This window comes from Conger conger, chromosome 19, assembly GCF_963514075.1.
Source record: "Conger conger chromosome 19, fConCon1.1, whole genome shotgun sequence".
NCBI classification, from domain to species: Eukaryota; Metazoa; Chordata; class Actinopteri; order Anguilliformes; family Congridae; genus Conger; species Conger conger.
In genome coordinates, this window is record NC_083778.1 from 21,274,558 (window position 1) to 21,294,272 (window position 19,715).

Here is a 19,715-nt window from a genome sequence, read left to right on the forward strand (position 1 = left end):
GCATTCCCTACCCTGTCACACCCTGGAGATGAACCCCAATACAGGAAGTCTGGGCGCCCCGGATATGAACCCCAATACAGGAAGTAAATGGTAAATGGTAAATGGTAAATGGTTGGCATTTAAATAGTGCCTTTATCCAAAGCGCTGTACAATTGATGCTTCTCATTCACCCATTCATACTAACACTCACACACTGACGGCGATCGGCTGCCATGCAAGGCGCCGACCAGCTCGTCAGGAGCATTTGGGGGTTAGGTGTCTTGCTCAGGGACACCTCGACACAGCCCGGGCGGGGGATCGAACTGGCAACCCTCCGACTGCCAGACGACTGCTCTTACTGCAGAAGTCTGGGCGCCCCGGAGATGAACCCCAATGCAGGATATGACATGATCTGATCATATAAAATAGTGAAAAAAAAATTCTTACATTACTAAACATCCAGGCCTAACTCCTCCTCCTGTGCCATATTTCTCGTGATAGTGCCTCCTGTGCAGTCTTACTGCATGAGGCTACCTGCGCTTTTAAAAAACATGTATGTATGAACTTTAGCAGAACAGATCTACTCCAAAACAAGTGAAGAGGCCTGGTTGCATTTCATCGAGCATTTAAAAAGTCATTCAAAACACTCTCTTCTCCGCCAGCCTCTAAGCACAGACACTTCACTCTTTCTGACCCCAGGAACATATGCAAACGGTCTAATGGACATTATTATCTTTACGACGGGCAACAAACAACGAGACCGTTGTTTTTGCAAGCCAGCCACAGCTGAAAACTTATTTGCAAATGACACATATTCAAATTATGCAGCGGCATATTTCACGGTGGTTTCAGCGAAGCAGGAACAGGCAGGCGGAAGTCTCAGAGACCAGGCGGCAGCACAGAATCCACATCATCCTCACCTCGGCACCGCAGTGGACCTCATGTTCAGAAGAAAACCCGAAAGAGTCACCGAAACGGACTACCGGACGATCACTCTCAATGTGTTTCCAATGCTTTTCTGACGATCAATTTTTCTTCATTATCAATCATGCAATTAAATGACTGAAGAACAAATATGAAAAAAGAATTGCAATTTTGTAAGAGGGGTGGCACAGATGGTGCAGTGGGTCGCACTGCCGCCTCACAGCAAGGAGGTCCTGGGTTCGAATCCCCGTCGGCCGGGGCCTCTCTGTGTGGAGTTTGCATGTTCTCCCCGTGTTTGCGTGGGTTTCCTCCGGGTACTCTGGTTTCCTCCCACAGTCCAAAGACATGCAGGTTAGGCTGATTGGAGAGTCTAAATTGCCCGTAGGTATGAGTGTGTGAGTGAATGGTGTGTGTGCCCTGCGATGGACTGGCGACCTGTCCAGGGTGTATTCCTGCCTTTCGCCCAATGTATGCTGGGATAGGCTCCAGCCCCCCTGTTCAGGATAAGCGGGTTAAGATAATGGATGGATGGATGGATTTTGTAAGAGGCTACGTGTATTCATTGTGTAACATTTAAGTATTTTATGCTGGGGCGGGTGGTGAGGTGGAAAAACCGAACCAATTCTGAATTCTACCTCCCACTGCAGCATTTTCTTCTCAAATGATGCAGAGAAATAATGCAATCTCAAAAGAAACTGGTCTCATCATTTTACCTACTGGCCTTATTGAGTGAATCAATTGCTTGATTGGTACACAGGCAAAGCAAGCAGACACTGTATTTATAAATTCCAACACAGAGTTTTTTTTTTTAAGGAGAACTACAGAATGGGGAACCATACTTGAAATTGGGGACATTTTAAGCATCAGATCTTTAATCTGGTTATAAAGCATCACCAGGGAAGACACCCAGCATCTGGTGATGTCCGTGGGTCACAGACTACAGGCAGAGCATCACCAGGGAAGATACCCAGCCTAAGAAATTGCAACAAAAATATAGAATATGAGGACCTTATTTCAGTTTGGGTTAACTTGTCCAATGACGCACTCCAAACGCGAGTTCTGCAAAGGCACAGACAGACAGCACTCCCTTCCACGGGCACCCAGGCGTCCACGTTTAATCAGTTACACCACGCAGCTGATGAGGCCGTGCACACGGTGAATACCCAAATCAGCAGCGTGTTAATGTGTAATCGCTCACGCCCGGCGCTGGTTTGACTGAGTAAACACTGGAAACGTTGAATAAAACGGCCATTGCGGCTCCTCCCAAGCGACATGCACCAGTGGAGCTGCTCATCTTCCACATTCCCTGGAAAACCAGCAGAGACTCTTCCCTCGTTTGACCAGGTAAGGGTAGCGCTCGCCATTCCTGATACCCCCCGTCCACATTCAGGCTTTTCAGCACAACAGCGAGGGAAAGAAAGAAAGGGAACGTTGGAGTCAGTGAGTGAAATGCTGAAGCATTTGTGGAACTTAAATTTGGCCGATGGACTTTAGAAAGGCACATCACATATTTTCTGTGATCATGTGAACGGGCGTTACTACACTCAACTATACGTCTGGGTTCCTTGTGGAACATGTGACTGTCTTAACAAGCGTTTTAGTCTCAAGATTTTTATTTTATTTGTCTCAAGTAGAAAATACTCGCTCGTTTTGAGTTAATGTTGCCAAAATATTTGTCTTATTCATCAAAAAAGTTTAATAAATATGATTTTAAGCCTCCAAGTGTTTTAAAATCAGTTTGGTTGCCTTGTTTATCTTCAGTAAATTTAAGGTATCCCATGGCCCTTCAGCCTTCTGACCTCTGACCCTCGTTCCCATGGAAACCAGCGCCCTACTCATTTTGCTGAGTGCAGGTACTGTGGCTGTGGTGAGACACGGTAACGCACTCCCATGAACACAAACACGCAAGTGCGTGCACACAGGCACAATCCTGCACATAGGCACAATCCTGCACACAGGCACAATCCTGCACACAGGCACAATCCTGCACATAGGCACAATCCTGCACACAGGCACAATCCTGCAATCACAACAGCATGGACATACATCTACACACACACACACACAGACCCACACACACACAGACAAACACGCTCAAACCTGCATGAACAAACACACACACACACACACTCAAACCTGCATAAACACACACACACACACACACACTGAAACCTGCATAAAAACACACACACACACACAGACAAACACGCTCAAACCTGCATAAACACACACACACACACACACTCAAACCTGCATAAACACACACACACACACACTCAAACCTGCATAAACACACACACACACACACACACACACTCAAACCTGCATAAAAACACACACAGACACGTTCAAACCCGCATAAACACACACAGACCCACACACACAAACAGACTCAAACTTACATAAACACACTCACACACACACTCAAACCTGCATAAACACACACACACACACACACACACACGCTCAAACCTGAATAAACACACACACACACAGTGTTTGAGATGGTTCAGGTGAATTTCCTTCTGTCTAATAACTGTGATTTGATACCCATGAGAGATGCAAAAATGCACAACAATAATGGACAACTAAAAATAATAACTTTTATGATTAATTATTAATTGCAAATGACTGAATTAGTTTGGCAGACGCTCTTGTGCTTCCTGTCCTCAGGCCTCTGCATGTCAGCCTTCCTCGGTCACTACAAACGAAACCTCAAGGAAGGAAGCACTGGACTGAACTGGACTGATGCTCAGACCTACTGCAGGGAGAATCACACTGACCTGCCCACTGTGCACACCCTGGAGGAAGCAGAAAGGGTTCAAAACTTCAGCACAGACGAATTTATTCTGTGGATCGGCCTGAGACGCCATCGGGGCCCTACAAAATGGTCCAACGGAGATATCGTTCATTTCGATAATCGTCTCGAGGGCGATGGTCGAACACCACCGTACTGCCACTCCATGTCGGCAAGCGGGCGATGGGAGAACGTGGACTGCGTGCAGAATAAATCTTTCATGTGTTACGACGAAGGTGAGGACAGGATTTAACATAACCCACGTTCACCCAAAGTTTTCTGATATAGTCGGGTTCTAACACCACAAACCAGCACAATACGAAAACAACAGGTGAAGCGTTCTAGTGCCCCAACTTCATGATTGCATTACATTACATCACATTACATTACTTTACATTAATGGCATTTGGCAGACGCTCTTATCCAGAGCGACATACAGTTGATGAGACTAAGCAGGAGACAATCCTCCCCTGGAGCAATGCAGGGTTAAGGGCCTTGCTCAAGGGCCCAATGGCTGTGCAGATCTTATTGTGGTGAGACTGGGGATTGAACCACCGACCTTGCGGGTCCCAGTCATGTACCTTAACCACTACGCTACAGGCCGCGTGCGTGCGTGCGTGCTGTGAGTGTGTGCGTGTGGGTGTAATGTGAGTGTGAGTGAGTGTGTGTGTGTATGCGTGCTGTGGTACCCCGCTGGTAGAGAGAGAGAGAGTAAAATTGGTGGAAAAAAATGAAATTATAATAATTTTTTTTCTTTTTCTTTTTTTTTTTTTTTCCAGTGCTGGTGCCTTCAGGGCACTTCTTTAGTGTCCAGGACAAACGAAAAACATTCCCTTCTCATACACGGGAATCTGATCACAAAAAACGGTAAAAAAGGAAACTAGAAAATAAGTCCGTGCTCAAAAAATTAGGGAATTTCAAAAAACGGTAACCGGTAAATTAGGGCGGACTTCAGGCGGCGGGGTTCACTCGCTCGTCTCCGCTGTGGGGCTGTGATCTCTCGGGAGTCCGCTTCCCCCGCCTAGGCGTCTAGGAATCAAATGCACAGGTTAGTTGGCTTCTAGCCGGATTGATGTGCTCACGTGGCGTTCGCTCGGTTGCACTGGCTCCGCGGGTCTCCTCTCGTTCGCCCGTCCGCCCCGCTCTGCGACCGAGTTCGCCCTTTTGTAGGGTGTTGCTCTCCCCTCCAACTCGGTGCAGCTGTGCCTGGTTAATTGCGAGAGGTTAGTGGCGTACATTCCGCACGCGTTTCGGTGGTGCTAACCTTGGTGCTGATTCCTTCCACGGGAAATATTCCCCGCAAATTACTTTCCCCAGCTCCTGGCGCCGTCTCACAGCCCGCCCCTCTTCAGTGGTGTACTGATCCTTGATCGGGCCACCACAGTGCGTGTGTGTGTGTGTAATGTGTGTGTGTGTGTAATGTGAGAGTGTGTGTGTAATGTGTGTGTGTGTGTAATAAGAGTGTGTGTGTGTGTGTGTGTGTGTAATGTGAGAGTGTGTGTGTAATGTGAGAGTGTGTGTAATGTGAGAGTGTGTGTAATGTGTGTAATCTGTGTCTGTAGGCTCTCCCAATCACACCCTGATAAAGCAGGAGAGCTCGTGGTGTGATGCTCAGCAGTACTGCAGGGAGCACCACACTGACCTGGTCAGCATCAACAGCAGCACCCAGAACACACAGGTGCTGGATGTGCAGGGGGACAGGAGGGTCTCCTTCTGGATCGGCCTGATGAGCGCAGACTGGGAGTGGTCTGACGGGGGCTGCTCCCCCTACAGGAACTGGGGCAGTGCTAATCAGGAAGGGGACTGTGTGAACATCAGAAAAGGAAGTCCGGAAATGAACCAGTACGAATGTAACCAAATGGCGACTGCCATCTGTTACGAAGGTGAGGAGCCCGAGGGCCGTCAAACTGACAAAAGAAAAGGCGGGCAGAATATACTTCAAATCACTTAAAGAAGCATATGATGCAGCTGCTGCGTGTGTGTGTGTGTGTGTGTGTGTGTGTGTGTGCACATGGGTGTGTGTGTGTGTGTATGTGTGTGTGTGCACATGGGTGTGTGTGTGTGTGTGTATATGTGTGTGTGTGTGTGTGTGCACATGGGTGTGTGTGTGTGTGTGTGTGCACATGGGTGTGTGTATGTGTGTGTGCACGTGGGTGTGTGTGTGTGTGTGTGTGCACGTGGGTGTGTGTGTGTGTGTGTGTGCACATGGGTGTGTGTGTGTGTGTGTATGTGTGCACGTGGGTGTGTGTGTGTGTGCGTGTGTGTGCGTGCACAAACATGAGGCTGTGGTTCCCAATTTCATGTTTGGTGCAGCTGACTGACGGACAAAACGTGAGCATTTTTCCCCACTGTATTCCAAGACAGAAATAAAATACGCAAGATTTGAAAAATAAGAATACTAAAAGTGCAGATGAAAAGGAGTGTGTCTGGCCCGCAGATGAGGTCCACCTGGTCAGGCAGCCCAAGACCTGGGAGGGCGCTCTGGACCACTGCGACAGGGAGTACGGGGGTCTGCTGCGTGTCGAGTCCCCCCAGGACCAGCGCATTGTGGAGGAGGCGCTGAAGAGGAGCAACGTGTCGGGGCCCGTGTGGCTGGGCCTGAGGCAGAGCCGTCTCTTTGGGTTCTGGATCTGGCCCAACGGGGCCAACGTGGAGTGGAGCAACTGGGCGGGAGGGAGCCAACCGGAGAAGCCCCTGTCCCACATCTGCGGCGCCATGGCAACCAGCGGCCCGGGGAAGTTCAAGTGGAGCGACCGGGACTGCCTCTCCAAAAGCTACTTCTTGTGTGAGGGGGAGGAACGTCAAGCTGTGTGACTCCACATCCACCTCAGCTCTCTCTCTCCTTCACACTCTCCCCCTCTTCCTCTGCCTCTCCATCACACTCTCCCTCTTCCTCTCTCTCCATCACTCTCCCCCTCTTCCTGTCTCTCTCTCATCACACTCTCCCTCTTCCTCTCTCTCCATCACTCTCCCCCTCTTCCTGTCTCTCTCTCATCACACTCTCCCTCTTCCTCTCTCTCTCCATCACTCTCCCCCTCTTCCTATCTCTCTCTCCATCACTCTCCCCTCTTCCTGTCTCTCTCTCCATCACTCTCCCCCTCTTCCTGTCTCTCTCTCATCACTCTCCCCCTCTTCCTCTCTCTCTCCATCACTCTCTCCCTCTTCCTGTCTCTCTCTCCATCACTCTCCCCTCTTCCTGTCTCTCTCTCCATCACACTCTCCCCCTCTTCCTGTCTCTCATCACACTCTCCCTCTTTCTCTCTCATCACTCTCCCCCTCTTCCTGTCTCTCTCTCCATCACTCTCCCCCTCTTCCTGTCTCTCTCTCCATCACACTCTCCCCCTCTTCCTGTCTCTCCATCACACTCTCCCCCTCTTCCTCTCTCTCCATCACTCTCCCCCCTTCCTGTCTCTCTCTCCATCACACTCTCCCCCTCTTCCTGTCTCTCTCTCCATCACACTCTCCCCCTCTTCCTCTCTCTCTCCATCACACTCTCGCCCTCTTCCTGTCTCTCTCCATCACACTCTCCCCCTCTTCCTGTCTCTCTCCATCACTCTCCCCCTCTTCCTGGCTCCCTTTCACTCTCTCTCTCTCTCTCTCTCTCTCTCTCCATCCTTTGTTGTGCTGAGCTGTTCTCTCATGCTGAAGGAGTGGCGTCAATCCCTGGTTGAGCAGAAGCATCATCCTTTGTCCCCTGACCTGACTGGTTGGCTATGTCATCATATTTTTTGCCTTCAATAGGAAAAACAGTGATTTATACCAGGATAAGGGCGTCTGCTAAATGCCTGGAATGTAACGTAATGGAATGTAAATGTCCGACTCTTTCTGCTTTTTACATTTTTATTTCATCAAACAAAAATGCATCATTGTTGGTGGATGTGGATGCATGCTAATAAATGCCAATAATTACGATTTAATTAATTTTCGTGAAATGCACTTTGTATAAATTAAATGTATGATTCTTGGTTGCTTCCATTGAAACACTAATAAACTACAATACGTTTCACATGTTGGCATTCAGTGTTCATCTCAATAATTATCAGTATTATACAGTTAGTGTAATTATGTTTTCTGTTCGGATCCAGATGCCTGTTTTCTCCCTGGAACTGACGGTAAGCGACATTTGTTTGTAAAAAATCAGGAAAGAGAAAAAGGCAACAGGAGGCACTCGAGACCCAGGAACAACATTCATCCAAGAGCAATCCAAATGAGAATTTTTCTACATTTTTCCATCCATTTATAAATTGAACAAATCTTCGTTTTCACAGTGAACACTTCACAGCAGGGCGTACGCGCGGTCCGGCATCACACGGTTAACGGGGGACACTGAAAACGAGCGAGTTCACATCCGCGGCTCCTCCGCTAAGCGTGTGAGAGAGAGAGAGTGACGTAATCCGTCCCTGATTCGGCCACAGCGTCCCGCTGGGCTGCCCTGGCGACACAGTTACGTCAGAACGACAGAGGCGGCCCACACCGATTGCGGCTACGTCGGGTGGGAAAGAATGATTGACTTCCAAATACATTGACTCAAAGATATTGAGTATTTTTACCTCAATTGTACCACAGACTATACACTGAAAACGACAATGGCTCAGGCGGTAAGAGCAGTCGTCCGGCAGTCGGAGGGATGCCGGTTCGATCCCCCGCCCGGGCTGTGTCGAAGTGTCCCTGAGCAAGACACCTAACCCCCAAATGCTCCTGACGAGCTGGTTGGTGCATTTTATGGCAGCCTTTCATTACATTACATTTACATCGCCGTGGGTGTGTGAGTGTGTGTATGAATGGGTGAATGGAGAAGCATCAATTGTACAGCGCTTTGGATAAAGGCACTATTTAAATGCCAACCATTTACCATTTACCATTGAAAGCGGGTCTGAATGACCCGCAGTGGTGCTAGAGAGCGCCGTCTCTCTCCAGAAAAAAAGAAAGAAAAAAGGCCAGGTTTGGTCGCTTGCCTTGTACCCCACAATCCTGCCACACCAGGCTGTTGTCTATAGGTCTGTATGTCTCTCTGCCACATCTATTTGCATGGCGTTGTTGTGCAGCAGGCCACACTTCCCAGGTACCGCGATCGGAAAGGAAGATAACGCGCAGGTTTTCCAGAAAGATGCAAATGGAAGTGCTGGTGACGTACAGCGCAGGGTTAAAGGCGTCCTGGCCCTGCCTCTGGAGGGACTGAGTATTCAGGGATCGCACCTCTCATCCCCGACAGTCTGAGACCCTAAGGGAACAGCGCGTCACCCTCTCATCCCCGGGACAAGTTTCAAACTCCCCCACCTGTCTCTACTCTGCCCCCCGTTGCCATGGAGGCGACCTTTTTCCTCATTTTGCTCAGTGCAGGTAGGCTACATTTTTTAGTCTTTTGAACCCCCAAACGCTGAGTTCGCACCTGCAAGCACACACACACTGGAATACACGCTTGCAATCTCTCACACACACACACACACACACACACGCATACACACTCTGGTATACACGCTTGCATTCTCTCACTCACACACACACACGCACACACACTCTGGTGTACACACTTGCATTCTCTCTCTCACACACACACACACACACGCATACACACTCTGGTGTACACACTTGCATTCTCTCTCTCTCACACACACACACACACACACACACACACTGGTGTACACGCTTGCATTCTATCACACACACACATGCACGCACACACACACTCTGGTGTACACGCTTACATTCTCTCACACACACACACACACACTGGTGTACAGACATGCATTGGTGAACGTGGCACCGCTGGTTTTGGTGAATGTGTTTGAGAGGAGCTGGATTCTCAGCGCATGTAAGCTGGAGGGGCCTACGGGCGGCGTTGTGAGACGTTGTGGGACATTGTGAGACGTTGCGAGACGTTGTGAGACATTGTAGGACGTTGTGGGACGTTGTGAGACGTTGTGGGACGTTGTGGGACGTTGTGAGACGTTGTGGGACATTGTGGGACGTTGTGAGACGTCGTGGGACGTTGTGGGATGTTGTGAGACGTTGTGGGACGTTGTGAGACATTGTGGGACGTTGTGAGACGTTGTGGGACGTTGTGAGACGTTGTGGGACGTTGTGGGACGTTGTGGGACATTGTGGGACGTTGTGAGACGTTGTGGGACGTTGTGAGACGTTGTGAGATGTTGTGAGACGTTGTGAGACGTTGTGGGACGTTGTGGGACGTTGTGGGACGTTGTGGGACGTTGTGAGACATTGTGAGACATTGTGAGACGTTGTGAGACGTTGTGGGACGTTGTGGGACGATACTAACCCTGATCCTGACCCTCAGGTCTCAGCACATCAGCCTTGTCCAGTCACTACAGACAGCTGTTCCTAACAGACAGCAAAATCACCGGGGATCAGGCACAGACCGACTGCAGAAAGAATTACACTGACCTGATCACAGTGTACAACCAGGAGGAACAAGACCACATTAAGAAGTTCAAAATAATACAAAACCAGAAAATAAGTAACCTGAATTACATTTATTTAGGCCTGAGACGCCGTCAGGGCGATACTAAATGGTCCAACGGAGATATCGTTCATTACGATAATCATTCCCACGGCACTAATGGAACAAAACCGTACTGCCACTCCATGTCGGCAAGCGGGCGATGGGAGAACGTGAGCTGCACAGAGAGGAAATCGTTCATGTGTTACGACGAAGGTGAGGAAGGTTTCACTCTCACATGGTTAGCTACGGCGATTCCACTCTGGTGATTTGTTGTGCATTCAGCAGCAATGTTGCCAATCTCAAGGCCCCAAAAATCCCCCTGAAATATGTCTGTGCACCCAGGGTTCGCCAAATCTTGAATGAAAACTCAAGCAATTCATGTAACTACGGCTGATTACTTTCAATACTTTCATTTAAAAAAAAATTATATCAATGTATATGTTCTTCTAGGATGTCAATTTCATGATGCGTGTACACACATTTGGGTGCCTGCTTGCGTGTGTGTGTGTTCATGTGTGTAATGTGAGTGTGTGTGTATTCATGTGTGTAATGTGAGTGTGTGTGTGTAATGTGTGTAATGTGAGTGTGTGTGTGTAATGTGTGTAATCTGTGTCTATAGGAGACGGTCATAGCCCTCTCAGTTACACCCTGATAGAGCAGGAGAGCTTGTGGTGTGATGCTCAGCAGTACTGCAGGGTGCACCACACTGACCTGGTCAGCATCAACAGCCACACCCAGAACACACAGGTGCGGGATTTGGGGCTCAGTGGCGCCTCCTTCTGGATCGGCCTGATGAGCGCAGACTGGGAGTGGTCTGACGGAGGCTGCTCCTCCTTCAGATATTTTTATCAGCCACCCCCCAATAAATTGGACCAATGTGTGGCATTTTCTGATACTTCCGACAGCTGGAAAAAAAGGAACTGTAGTTTTCTAAACTATGCTCTCTGTTACAAAGGTAAGGAGGAACGAGGTGTGAGTGAGTGAGTGAGTGTGTGTGTGAGTGTGTGTGTGTGTGTGAGAGTGTGTGTGTGTGTGTGTGTGAGTGTGAGAGTGTGTGTGTGTGTGTGTGTGAGTGTGTGTGTGTGTGTGTGCGTGAGTGAGTGTGTGAGTGTGGATTTGTGTGTGTGTGTGTGTGTAAGTGAGTATGAGAGTGTGGGTGTGAGTGTGTGTCTGTCGGTGTGTGAGTGTGTGTGCGAGTGTGTGTGTGTGTGTGTCTGAGTGTGAGTGTGTGTGTGAGTGTGTGTGTGTGTGTGTGTGTGTGTCTGTGTGTGTGTGTGCGAGTGTGCGTGCGTGCAAGCGTGTGTGTGTGCGCGAGTGTGTGTGCGTGTGAGAGAGTGTGTGCGTGTGAGAGAGTGTGTGTGTCAGTGTGCGTGTGCGAGTGTGTGTGCGTGTGAGAGAGTGTGTGTGTCAGTGTGTGTGCGCGAGTGTGTGTGCGTGTGAGAGAGTGTGTGTGAGTGTGCGTGTGCGAGTGTGTGTGCGTGTGAGAGAGTGTGTGTGTGAGTGTGCGTGTGCGAGTGTGTGTCTGTGTGTGTGTGAGTGTGTGTCTGTCGGTGTGTGAGTGTGTGTGCGAGTGTGTGTCTGTGTGTGTGTGTGAGTGTGTGTGCGTGAGTGAGTGTGTGTGTGTGAGTGTGCGTGTGCGAGTGTGTGTGCGTGTGAGAGAGTGTGTGTGTGTGAGTGTGCGTGTGCGAGTGTGTGTGCGTGTGAGAGAGTGTGTGTGTGTGAGTGTGCGTGTGCGAGTGTGTGTGCGTGTGAGAGAGTGTGTGTGTGTGAGTGTGCGTGTGCGAGTGTGTGTGCGTGTGAGAGAGTGTGTGTGTCAGTGTGTGCGCATGGGAGGGTGCCCATTGATGAATGAACGTGAGAGTGAGACATGGCTCTGTACCGTGTGTCTGTTCACTCGCTCTCACTGTAAAAATGCGCGTGGCAGGGCATACGTGTCTGCAGGCACAATGCAATGCCGGGGCGGCACGGATGGTGCAGTGGGTCGCACTGCCGCCTCACAGCAAGGAGGTCCTGGGTTCGAATCCCCGTCGGCCGGGGCCTCTCTGTGCGGAGTTTGCATGTTCTCCCCGTGTCTGCGTGGGTTTCCTCCCATAGTCCAAAGACATGCAGGTTAGGCTGATTGGAGAGTTTAAATTGCCCGTGGGTAAGAGTGTGTGAGTGAATGGTGTGCGTGCGTGTGTGTGAGTGTGTGTGTGTGTCTGAGTGTGTGTGTGAGTGTGTGTGTGTGAGTGGCAGGGCAGGGCAGTGTGTGTATGAGTGTGTGAGTGTGTGAGTGAATGGTGTGCGTGCCCCGCGATGTTCAGGCCTTTCGCCCAATGTATGGTGGGATACACTGTTCAGGATAAGCGGGTTATGATTATGTATGGATGGATGGATGGATGGATGGACGGATGGATGGACAATGCAATGTCCTACCTGTGGAAAACAGGAAAAGCCAGAGAGATGAGAACCACAACGTGCCGTGTGCTCCAGTCTTTACCCGCCTCCCGCACCGTCACTGTGTCTGGCCCGCAGATCACATCCACGTGGTGAAGGAGCCCAAGACCTGGGAGGGCGCTCTGGACCACTGCGACAGGGAGTACGGGGGTCTGCTGCGTGTCGAGTCCCCCCAGGACCAGCGCATTGTGGAGGCGGCGCTGAAGAGGAGCAACGTGTCGGGGCCCGTGTGGCTGGGCCTGAGGCAGAGCCGTCTCTTTGGGTTCTGGATCTGGCCCAACGGGGCCAACGTGGAGTGGAGCAACTGGGAGGGAGGGAGCCAACCGGAGAAGCCCCTGTCCCACATCTGCGGCGCCATGGCAACCAGCGGCCCGGGGAAGTTCAAGTGGAGCGACCGGGACTGCCTCTCCAAAAGCTACTTCCTGTGTGAGGGGGAGGAACGTCAAGCTGTGTGACTCCACATCCACCTCAGCTCTCTCTCTCCATCACACTCTCCCCCTCTTCCTGTCTCTCTCTCCATCACTCTCCCCCTCTTCCTCTGTCTCTCCATCACACTCTCCCTCTTCCTCTCTCTCTCCATCACTCTCCCCCTCTTCCTGTCTCTCTCTCCATCACTCTCCCCCTCTTCCTGTCTCTCCATCACTCTCCCCCTCTTCCTGTCTCTCCATCACACTCTCCCCCTCTTCCTGTCTCTCTCCATCACACTCTCCCCCTCTTCCTGTCTCTCCATCACACTCTCCCTCTTTCTCTCTCTCCATCACACTCTCCCTCTTCCTCTCTCTCTCCATCACTCTCCCCCTCTTCCTGTCTCTCTCTCTCCATCACACTCTCCCCCTCTTCCTGTCTCTCCATCACACTCCCTCTTTCTCTCTCCATCACTCTCCCCCTCTTCCTGTCTCTCTCCATCACACTCTCCCTCTCCCTCTCCATCACTCTCCCCCTCTTCCTGTCTCTCTCATCACTCTCCCCCTCTTCCTGTCTCTCCATCACACTCCCCCTCTTCCTCTCTCCATCACTCTCCCCCCTTCCTGTCTCTCTCCATCACTCTCCCCCTCTTCCTGTCTCTCTCCATCACACTCTCCCCCTCTTCCTGTCTCCCTTTCACTCTCTCTCTCTCTCTCTCCATCCTTCGTTGTGCTGAGCTGTTCTCTCATGCTGAAGGAGTGGCGTCAATCCCTGGTTGAGCAGAAGCATCATCCTTTGTCCCCTGACCTGACTGGTTGGCTATGTCATCATATTTTTTGCCTTCAATAGGAAAAACAGTGATTTATACCATGATAAGGGCGTCTGCTAAATGCCTGGAATGTAACGTAATGGAATGTAAATGTCCGACAGAAAGTCTTCCAGACTATTCTTTTCTGCTTTTTACATTTTTATTTCATCAAACAAAAACGCATCATTGTTGGTGGATGTGGATGCATGCTAATAAATGCCAATAATTATGATTTAATTAATTTTCGTGAAATGCACTTTGTATTAATTAAATGTATGATTCTTGGTTGCTTCCATTGAAACACTAATAAACTACAATACGTTTCACATGTTGGCATTCAGCGTTCATCTCAATAATCATCAGTATTATACAGTGAGTGTAATTATGTTTTCTGTTCGGATCCAGATGCCTGTTTTCTCCCTGGAACTGACGGTAAGCGACATTTGTTTGTAAAAAATCAGGAAAGAGAAAAAGGCAACAGGAGACGCTGGAGACCCAGGCACAACATTCGTCCGAGATCAATCCAAAAGAGAATTTTTCTACATTTTTCCATCCATTTATAAATTGAACAAATCTTCGTTTTCACAGTGAACACTTCACAGCAGGGCGTACGCGCGGTCCGGCATCACACGGTTAACGGGGGACACTGAAAACGAGCGAGTTCACATCCGCGGCTCCTCCGCTAAGCGTGTGAGAGAGAGAGAGTGACGTAATCCGTCCCTGATTCGGCCACAGCGTCCCGCTGGGCTGCCCTGGCGACACAGTTACGTCAGAACGACAGAGGCGGCCCACACCGATTGCGGCTACATCGGGTGGGAAAGAATGATTGACTTCCAAATACATTGACTCAGAAATATTGAGTATTTTTACCTCAATTGTACCACAGACTATACATTGAAAACGACATTGGCTCAGGCGGTAAGAGCAGTCGTCCGGCAGTCGGAGGGTTGCCGGTTCGATCCCCCGCCCGGGCTGTGTCGAAGTGTCCCTGAGCAAGACACCTAACCCCCAAATGCTCCTGACGAGCTGGTTGGTGCCTTGCATGGCAGCCAATCGCCGTTGGTGTGTGAGTGTGTGTATGAATGGGTGAATGGAGAAGCATCAATTGTACAGCGCTTTGGATAAAGGCACTATTTAAATGCCAACCATTTACCATTTACCATTGAAAGCGGGTCTGAATGACCCGCAGTGGTGCTAGAGAGCGCCGTCTCTCTCCAGAAAAAAAGAAAGAAAAAAGGCCAGGTTTGGTCGCTTGCCTTGTACCCCACAATCCTGCCACACCAGGCTGTTGTCTATAGGTCTGTATGTCTCTCTGCCAGATGTATTTGCATGGCGTTGTTGTGCAGCAGGCCACACTTCCCAGGTACCGCGATCAGAAAGGAAGATAACGCGCAGGTTTTCCAGAAAGATGCAAATGGAAGTGCTGGTGACGTACAGCGCAGGGTTAAAGGCGTCCTGGCCCTGCCTCTGGAGGGACTGAGTATTCAGCGATCGCACCTCTCATCCCCGACAGTCTGAGACCCTAAGGGAACAGCGCGTCACCCTCTCATCCCCGGGACAAGTTTCAAACTCCCCCACCTGTCTCTACTCTGCCCCCCGTTGCCATGGAGACGACCTTTTTCCTCATTTTGCTCAGTGCAGGTAGGCTACATTTTTTAGTCTTTTGAACCCCCAAACTCTGAGTTCGCACCTGCAAGCACACACACACTGGAATACACGCTTGCAATCTCTCACACACACACACACACACACACACACACACACACACACACGCATACACACTCTGGTATACACGCTTGCATTCTCTCTCTCACACACACACACACACACTGGTGTACACGCTTGCATTCTATCACACACACACATGCACGCACACACGCACTCTGGTGTACACGCTTACATTCTCTCTCACACACACACACACACACACACACACACACAGACACACACACTGGTGTACAGACATGCATTGGTGAATGTGTTTGAGAGGAGCTGGATTCTCAGCTCATGTAAGCTGGAGGGCCCTACGGGCGGCGTTGTGAGACGTTGTGGGACATTGTGAGACGTTGTGAGACATTGTGGGACGTTGTGAGACGTTGTGGGACGTTGTGAGACGTTGTGAGACATTGTGGGACGTTGTGAGATGTTGTGAGACGTTGTGGGACGTTGTGGGACGTTGTGAGACGTTGTGGGACGTTGTGAGACGTTGTGGGACGTTGTGGGACATTGTGAGACATTGTGAGATGTTGTGGGACGATACTAACCCTGATCCTGACCCTCAGGTCTCAGCACATCAGCCTTGTCCAGTCACTACAGACAGCTGTTCCTAACAGACAGTAAGATCACCTGGGCTGAGGCACAGACCTACTGCAGAGAGAATTACACTGACCTGATCACAGTGTACAACGAGGTGGAACAAATCCAGATTGAGAAGGTCATAGAAAAAATAAAAATGAAAATACCTGACCTGTATGGCATTTATTTAGGCCTGAGACGCCGTCAGGGCGATACTAAATGGTCCAACGGAGATATCGTTCATTACGATAATCATTCCCACGGCACTAATGGAACAAAACCGTACTGCCACTCCATGTCGGCAAGCGGGCGATGGGAGAACGTGAGCTGCACAGAGAGGAAATCTTTCATGTGTTACGACGAAGGTGAGGAAGGTTTCACTCTCACATGGTTAGCTACGGCGATTCCACTCTGGTGATTTGTTGTGCATTCAGCAGCAATGTTGCCAATCTCAAGGCCCCAAAAATCCCCCTGAAATATGTCTGTGCACCCAGGGTTAAGGTGGCTAAAGCAATGACCAACAAAGTCGGATTCGCCAAATCTGATCAAACATCTTGAATGAAAACTCGAGCAATTCATGTAACTACGGCTGATTACTTTCAATACTGTTTCATTTTAAACAAAAATATATATATGTATATGTTCTTCTAGGATGTCAATTTCATGATGTGTGTACACGCATTTGGGTGCCTGTTTGCGTGTGTGTTCGTGTGCGTGTGTGTGTGTAATGTGAGTGTGTGCGTGTGTAATGTATGTGTGTGTAATGTGAGAGTGTGTGTGTGTAATGTGAGTGTGTGTGTGTAATGTGTGTAATCTGTGTCTGTAGGTAGCCCTCTCAGTTACACCCTGATAAAGCAGGAGAGCTCGTGGTGTGATGCTCAGCAGTACTGCAGGGTGCACCACACTGACCTGGTCAGCATCAACAGCAGCACCCAGAACACAGACGTGCGGGATTTGGGGCTCAGTGGCGCCTCCTTCTGGATCGGCCTGATGAGCGCAGACAGGGAGTGGTCTGACGGGGGCTGCTCCCCCTACAGATATTTTTTTTACAACCCTGCACCTGACTGTGTGAAAATAAGTCCTAGAAGAGACGAAGGCTGGAAGGGAGAGAATTGTAATTTATCAAACTATGGTCTCTGTTACAAAGGTAAGGAGGTGTGTGAGTGTGTGTGAGTGTGTGTGTGTGAGTGTGTGTGTGTGTGAGTGTGAGTGAGTGTGTGTGAGTGAGTGTGTCTGTGAGTGTGTGCGTGCGTGTGTGTGTGTGTGTGAGTGTATGTGTGTGTAAGTGATTGTGAGTGTGTGTGCGCGTGTGTGAGTGTATGTGTGTGTGTGTACGTGTGAGTGTGAGTGAGTGTGTGTATGTGTGTGTGTAAGTGAGTGTGTGTGTGTGAGTGTGTGTGTGTGTACGTGTGAGTGTGAGTGAGTGTGTGTTTGTGTGTGTGTAAGTGAGTGTGAGTGTGTGTGTGAGTGTGTGTGTGTGTGAGTGAGTGGGTGTGTGTGGGAGTGAGTGTATGTGTCTGTGAGTGTGTGTGTGTGCGAGCGAGTGTGTGTGCGTGCGTGTGTATGTGTGAGTGTGCGAGTGTGTGTGTGTGTGTGAGTGTGTGTGTGCGAGTGTGTGTGTGTGTGTGTGTGAGTGTGTGTGTGCGAGTGTGTGTGTGTGTGTGTGTGAGTGTGTGAGTGTGTGTGTGTGTGTGTGTGTGTGCGAGTGTGTGTGTGTGAGTGTGTGTGTGTGTGTGTGTGTGTGTGTGTGTGCGAGTGTGTGTGTGTGAGTGTGTGTGTGTGTGTGTGTGTGTGTGTCAGTGTGTGTGTGTGAGTGTGCGTTTGCGAGTGTGTGTGCGTGTGAGAGTGTGTGTGTGTGTGTGTGTGTGAGTGTGTGTGTGTGTGTGTGTGTGTGTGAGAGAGTGTGTGTGTCAGTGTGTGCGCATGGGAGGGTGCCCATTGATGAATGAACGTGAGAGTGACACATGGCTCTGTACCGTGTGTCTGCTCACTCGCTCTCACTGTAAAAATGCGCGTGGCAGGGCATACGTGTCTGCAGGCACACTGCAATGTCGGGGCGGCACGGATGGCGCAGTGGGTAGCACTGCCGCCTCACAGCAAGGAGGTCCTGGGTTCGAATCCCCGTCGGCCGGGGCCTCTCTGTGTGGAGTTTGCATGTTCTCCCTGTGTCTGCGTGGGTTTCCTCCGGGTACTCCGGTTTCCTCCCACAGTCCAAAGACATGCAGGTTAGGCTGATTGGAGAGTTTAAATTGCCCGTGGGTATGAGTGTGAGTGTGTGTGTGAGTGTGTGTATGAGTGTGAGTGTGAGTGTGTGTATGAGTGTGTGAGTGAATGGTGTGCGTGTGAGTGTGTGTGTGTGTGAGAGTGTGTGTATGAGTGTGTGAGTGTGTGAGAGTGTGTGTGAGTGTGTGAGAGTGTGTGTGAGTGTGTGTATGAGTGTGTGTGTGTGTCTGAGTGTGTGTGTGTGTGTGAGAGTGTGTGAGTGAGTGTGTGTGAGAGTGTGTGAGTGAGTGTGTGTGTGCGTGTGTGTGCGTGCGTGCGTGCGTGCGTGCGTGCGTGCGTGCGTGCGTGTGTGTGCGTGCGTGCGCGCGCGTGCGCGCGCGTGTGCGCGTGTGTGCGCGTGTGTGTGCGTGTGCGCGTGTGTGCGCGTGTGTGCGTGTGTGCGTGTGTGCGTGTGTGTGCGTGTGTGCGTGTGTGTGCGTGTGTGCGTGTGTGCGTGCGTGTGTGTGTGTGTGTATGAGTGTATGAGTGTGTGAGTGAATGGTGTGCGTGCCCCGCGATGTTCAGGCCTTTCGCCCAATGTATGGTGGGATACACTGTTCAGGATAAGCGGGTTATGATTATGTATGGATGGATGGATGGATGGATGGACGGATGGATGGACAATGCAATGTCCTACCTGTGGAAAACAGGAAAAGCCACAGAGATGAGAACCACAACGCGCCGTGTGCTCCAGTCTTTACCCGCCTCCCGCACCGTCACTGTGTCTGGCCCGCAGATCACATCCAAGTGGTGAAGGAGCTCAAGACCTGGGAGGGCGCTCTGGACCACTGCGACAGGGAGTACGGGGGTCTGCTGCGTGTCGAGTCCCTCCAGGACCAGCGCATTGTGGAGGCGGCGCTGAAGAGGAGCAACGTGTCGGGGCCCGTGTGGCTGGGCCTGAGGCAGAGCCGTCTCTTTGGGTTCTGGATCTGGCCCAACGGGGCCAACGTGGAGTGGAGCAACTGGGAGGGAGGGAGCCAACCGGACAAGGCCCTGTCCCACAACTGCGGCGCCATGGCAACCAGCGGCCCGGGGAAGTTCAAGTGGAGCGACCGGGACTGCCTCTCCAAAAGCTACTTCCTGTGTGAGGGGCAGTAACCTTAAAACTGCCTTCGCACCGTCTCCAATCCCCTCATCTGACAGTCGAAAAGCGCCCTCTAGTGGCATGCTTTTAATGATTCGCAGAGAGCGCTGTATCGAGTCGCAAGCATGTAGCCTTCCACGTTTTCTTATAAAAAAATGTTTACTTAGCTAAGCTACTTGAAATGGCACAACGCATTAATTTGTTTGCACTGCGAAATGTGTCAGCTAGCTAGCTACTACGCTATCTAAATATATATTTACACCTG

At 50.4% G+C, this 19,715-nt stretch overlaps 2 protein-coding genes and 1 long non-coding RNA gene across 3 annotated transcripts; all 3 read left to right on the forward strand.

Annotated features, from left to right (window-relative positions):
- Window positions 1–2,132: 2,132 nt before the first annotated feature.
- LOC133119385 (uncharacterized) lies at window positions 2,133–3,620 on the forward strand. The gene is made up of 3 exons (XR_009706518.1): window positions 2,133–2,247; window positions 2,665–2,756; window positions 3,577–3,620. It is a non-coding gene; the product is annotated as an uncharacterized LOC133119385 (long non-coding RNA).
- Window positions 3,621–12,106: 8,486 nt separating this feature from the next.
- Window positions 12,107–13,051, forward strand: si:dkey-61f9.2 (C-type lectin lectoxin-Lio3). The gene is made up of 2 exons (XM_061229111.1): window positions 12,107–12,131; window positions 12,675–13,051. The coding sequence occupies exons 1-2, from the start codon at window positions 12,107–12,109 to the stop codon at window positions 13,049–13,051; spliced, it is 402 nt and encodes a 133-aa protein (XP_061085095.1).
- A 2,246-nt stretch (window positions 13,052–15,297) lies between these two features.
- Window positions 15,298–19,464, forward strand: LOC133118855 (macrophage mannose receptor 1-like). Its single transcript, XM_061229112.1, has 4 exons — window positions 15,298–15,450; window positions 16,092–16,469; window positions 16,931–17,218; window positions 19,103–19,464. The coding sequence occupies exons 1-4, from the start codon at window positions 15,414–15,416 to the stop codon at window positions 19,462–19,464; spliced, it is 1,065 nt and encodes a 354-aa protein (XP_061085096.1). The 5' UTR covers window positions 15,298–15,413.
- The last annotated feature ends 251 nt before the right edge of the window (window positions 19,465–19,715 follow it).